General features: G+C 60.7%; 1 protein-coding gene across 1 annotated transcript; it reads right to left on the reverse strand.

Moving 5' to 3' along the window:
• Positions 1–1,508: 1,508 nt before the first annotated feature.
• TNFRSF13C (TNF receptor superfamily member 13C) lies at positions 1,509–3,023 on the reverse strand. Its single transcript, XM_069491282.1, has 3 exons — positions 2,888–3,023; positions 2,361–2,582; positions 1,509–1,875 (listed from the first exon to the last, which is right to left on the reverse strand). The coding sequence occupies exons 1-3, from the start codon at positions 3,021–3,023 to the stop codon at positions 1,658–1,660; spliced, it is 576 nt and encodes a 191-aa protein (XP_069347383.1). The 3' UTR covers positions 1,509–1,657.
• Positions 3,024–4,360: the final 1,337 nt, after the last annotated feature.

A 4,360-nucleotide genomic window follows, 5' to 3' on the forward strand; every position in this document is an offset into this window, starting at 1 on the left:
GCTAGACAGTTCTGGTGGCAGTTCATGGAGATGCAGGCAGAAACATCTGATGCATGAACAGAACACGGCCAAGGCCCAACGTGGGAAAAACAGTATCGGTACTGAATCCCATCTTCTGACTCCTAGTCCAGTGCTCCTTCCAAAGGCACTAAACTATGATAAGTTCTAAGGAAGCTGTCCAGGGCAGAGTCCAGGTCAGCAGGTTCTGACCCTGTGTGGGAGGGCAGGCAGGAGGCAATGGCTGACTGAGTGCACAGTGTGGTCCCGAGCTGGGAATAGACGGTCTTGGCTCCAGATCCCAGAGCAAGGAGCACCACTGTGAGAGGAGCAGCTTTCACTGGGTTGGTGGGTGACCCTAGAGGCTGGCACAGAACGGCCAAGTGAGCCCAGCATTTGGGGTCCAGTGCTTCAGGAGGACTGCCCATAGAGAGAAGGAAATTCAAGGCACCTCGGATCCATCTGATTCAAGGGCACAGGCCTGCCCTAGCCTCTGTATGAAGGAGCCTCCTGTAGGTCCCGTCCCTGCCCTGTGTACGGCTGAGTGCGCTGTGCCTCAGAAGCAGCTGGGACCCTGGGTGGTCCCTGACAGCTGCCTGCCAGTGTGTTCCTTCAGCTTAAGTTTGGAGTTCTGCCCCAGAGGCTGTAGACTTCCTCCCAAGTGCAGACCTGTGGCTCTGGAAGCTGCCACTGAAGTCAAAATGGCATCTTAAGTTGTAGCAGATTGGGCCAATCTCAGGGTTGCCCCTGGGATACAGATACCTAAGAATCAGTACAATCCAGCACAATCCTTTTTTCTCTTCAATTATTTCTTAAAATAATCTTGTACTGAATCCCAAAGCAAGCAAACCCATGAACTGGTTACTCATAGCTGCCATGTGCATAGGTTTAAAAGCAGGACAGCTCTGAGAGCAAGTATTAAAGAAATACAATATCCAGGTACAAATTAAGCATCCTCCCACTTGGTCTTTTTTTCAGATTCATTTTGGCTTAATGGTGCCTTCCCCACATTAAAAGAAAAATCTCTTACTCACAGTGCCCCAGTCATTCAAAAGCACAGAAGCTCAGGCACAACCTTGAAGCGCTGTCAAAGATGGTATAGTCTTAAGCCAAAAACTAACACACCAAACAACTCCATGCCGGCTGATTGCTGTGGTCTGTAGTGTCTGTGGTGCTGCAGAGTTTAGCTGGGGCAGCCTGACTCCCTGGAAAAGGGCACTTGGGTGCTGGAGGAAAGAGCCAAATTCAACTTCCAAGCCCCTGGCTCGGGGTCCAGAGGAGGGCAGGGACCATCTCCTGCCCCCTCCATTGCTATGATTTTTTCTTTTTTTTTGAGACAGAGTCTCATTCTGTTGCCTGGGCTAGAGTCCTGTGGCATCAGCCTAGCTCACAGCAACCTCAAACTCCTGGGCTTAAGCGATCCTCCTGCCTCAGCCTCCCGAGTAGCTGGGACTACAGGCATGCACCACCGTGCCCGGCTAATTTTTTTCTATATATATATTTTAGCTGTCCATACAATTTCTTTCTATTTTTAGTAGAGATGGGGTCTCGCTCTTGCTCAGGCTGGTCTCAAACTCCTGAGCTCAAACAATCCGCCCGCCTCGGCCTCCCAGAGTGCCAGGACCACAGGCGTGAGCCACCGCGCCCGGCCCCTCCATTGCTATTGTTGCTCAGGGCCGGCAGTCTTGGTGGTCACCAGTTCAGTGGAGCCCAGCTCTGTGGCTGGCACAGGTACGCTATGGCCGGATGGGGTGGTGCCTGGGTCTTCTTCCCTGGGTGGAGGCCAGACAGGAGCTGTGGCATCAAGGGTTCCAGGGCACAGGATGATGACATTGTCCAGGGGCTCTGGGGCAGGAGGTGGGGGAGGGAAGGTCAGCACTGGGCCACAACCTTCCTCCACTGCCTGTTCTAGAAAGCTTCCCAGAGGGTGCAGCCCCTTGCGATGAGACCCCACTGTGGGAGGGAGGAGTGGCACAGGGCAGGGGCGAGATGGGAAGTACGCCCGAGGGGTAGGAGCTGGGGCCCAGCCTGGCCATCCCACAGGGATTTGCTCTGGGACAAGCTCCCTCAGACTCCCAAGGTGCAGGACAGACTCCTCCCTTAGATGGGACTCCCCAGTGCTGTCCTTCCTTCGCCTTGGGTCTGGGAGGGCAATGCCGTGTCCCTCACTTAGGGCCTGTCGTCTCCCTGCTCAGCCTGAGCTCTTCAGGGCAAACTCTCTCCTACCCGCAGTCCACACAGCCCTTTCTCTCGGTTCAGACCCCCCACCCGCAAGGGCCATGTCGCCCCTAGACGGCCTCACCCCCAGGCCATGTGACCCCGCGCCTCCGACGGTGCCCCTTGGTTCCCTAGATGGAACTCACCGTGCTGGCCTCCATCTGGGCCCTCCGGGGAGGCCGTCCCACGAAGCCGCCGGCGCCTCCAGCTCACCAGGCCCACCAGGGCCAGCGCTAGCACCAGGCCCAGCAGCGCGGGGGCGCCGAAGAGCAGCCCGGGCAAGGGCAGCGCCGCCTCGGGGCCGGCGCCCGCGCCCACTGACTCCTGCGGCTGCAGCGCCGTCCCGGGCGCCGCGCTGCTCACTCCTGCTGCAGGCGGAGGGGACAGGGAGGGAGGGCGCGGGGCCGCGGGGAGGGACGCGCGGGGACGGGGTGGGGCGGAGGGAGGCGAGGCTGGGAGGGGAGGGACGGCGGGAGAGGTGGACATAGGGGGAGAGAGCGGAGGCGGCGGTGAGGGCCCCGTCCAGGCCCTGCCCACGGATCCCCATCAACCCGCCGGGTCTTGGGCGGGGCGGGCTCTGCCTGCGGCTTCGGCGGGCTGGGGGCCCCGTGGCAGGACCTCCGTCCTCCCCGAGGGCTGCCCGAGGCCACGCGTCAGCGCGGGTCGCTCTTACCCGGTCTCGGCTCGGGCGTGCGGAGGAGCTTGCAGGCCACGCAGTGGCGGACCAGCAGGTCGAAGCACTGGGCCGGGTCACAGGGCGTGGGGGGCGGCCCGTCCCTGCCCCTCGGCCTCCTGGCCCCTCGCCTCATGGTGCTGATGCCGCCTCACTGCGCGGTGACTGAGCTCTGAGTTGGGCTCCGCTGCCCTCCGGGAGGAAACCGGGAGCGGCCGCGCACTCCGCCCCGCCCCGCGGGGTGGGACCACTGGGGTGGGACCACTCTCAGCCAGGCCCAGGGCCCTGAACCGCAGACCTCTTTTTCTTTCTCCCTAGGGTTCCTCCATTCACCCACTCAACCATGACCCCCAGACGCCAGCTGGGTGGGCCCTAGGCCGGGCTGGGGTCAGACCAGAGCCTGCTCCTGGGCCACAAAGAGGATGGGTCCCTGCAGTCAGGACATAGACCTCTGGGTGGCCTCCCCTGCTCAGCCTCTCAGAGATAGTCTGTGGCTCCGATGCTCCCACCACCATCTCGCTGCAAGCCCACCTGCCTCCTCCTCTGGGGAGTCCTCCTTCTCTTCCCAGGCAGAGCTGGTTTAGGACATCAAACACTTCTGAGTGACCACCTTGTACCAGGCCCAGAGAGTCCGCCCAGAGGGAGTCCCACAGGACAATGCCTCACAGTAGGGACCAGCACAGGTCATCCTGGATGATGAGAGGCGTTTGCCAGGTGGAGGGAGGGTGGAGCGTGAGCAAAGGCTTGGAGACCCAAACAGGGAGTCCAGGGAGTGCTGGGGCCAGAGGGCCAGGCTGGGGCCTTGACTGGAGCATCAGGGAGCTTGGACTCTGAGCTGCAGGATACGAGGGAGCCACGCAGGGCTTTGAGCAGGGAGTGTCAGTAAGATCTGCATATTACAAAGGAAACTATGGCTGGAATGGAGGGAATCCTGCTTACCCCGACTCCTTTTCTCCAGGGCTGTGTGTGTCCTGGCCAGCTCACCTCTGTGTCTCACTGAGGTCCCCCGTCTGTCTGTGCTCCCCAGGGTTTGGTTCCCCCATCTGCCTCTCCCCCAGTCTCTCAGACTGACACACACACGCACACCTACAGAGGCTCCCTGGCCTTCCTCAGTATATGCTGCTTCCTCCCCAGGGGCAAGGGCTGGACAGGCCCTCAGGGAGCCACAGATCAGCAGGAGCTCAGGGTTACGGGCCTGCTGGTGGGACTTACAGACCCCTAAGCACTCGGGGCTGAGGGAACACAGAGAACTGAGGACGAGCAACTGTCCAGGGGCCAGAAGGAAGCTTGGGGGCAGAGTGAGTAGATCTCGGCAGCTGCGAGGGGGCGGGAAACACTCCAGGCAGAGGGAATGTCATGGGCAAAGGCTTGGAGAGGTGAAGGGGGTACAGGGAGCGTGTTCTGGGGACAGACGTGGCCACTGCCGCAGGGGGTGCTGGGAGGGCAGAGGGAGCAGCCAGGCAGCAGAGGAGT

Source organism: Eulemur rufifrons, chromosome 16, assembly GCF_041146395.1.
Source record: "Eulemur rufifrons isolate Redbay chromosome 16, OSU_ERuf_1, whole genome shotgun sequence".
NCBI classification, from domain to species: domain Eukaryota; kingdom Metazoa; phylum Chordata; class Mammalia; order Primates; family Lemuridae; genus Eulemur; species Eulemur rufifrons.

Bases quoted from the DNA above. Each gene is read 5' to 3' on its own strand.
- TNFRSF13C (XM_069491282.1), bottom strand. From the start codon at position 3,023: ATGAGGCGAGGGGCCAGGAGGCCGAGGGGCAGGGACGGGCCGCCCCCC. The intron at 2,583-2,887 runs GTAAGAGCGACC...CTCCGCCTGCAG, and splicing joins CACGCCCGAGCCGAGACCGG to CAGGAGTGAGCAGCGCGGCG. The intron at 1,876-2,360 runs GTGAGTTCCATC...GTTGTGGCCCAG, and splicing joins CCCAGATGGAGGCCAGCACG to TGCTGACCTTCCCTCCCCCA.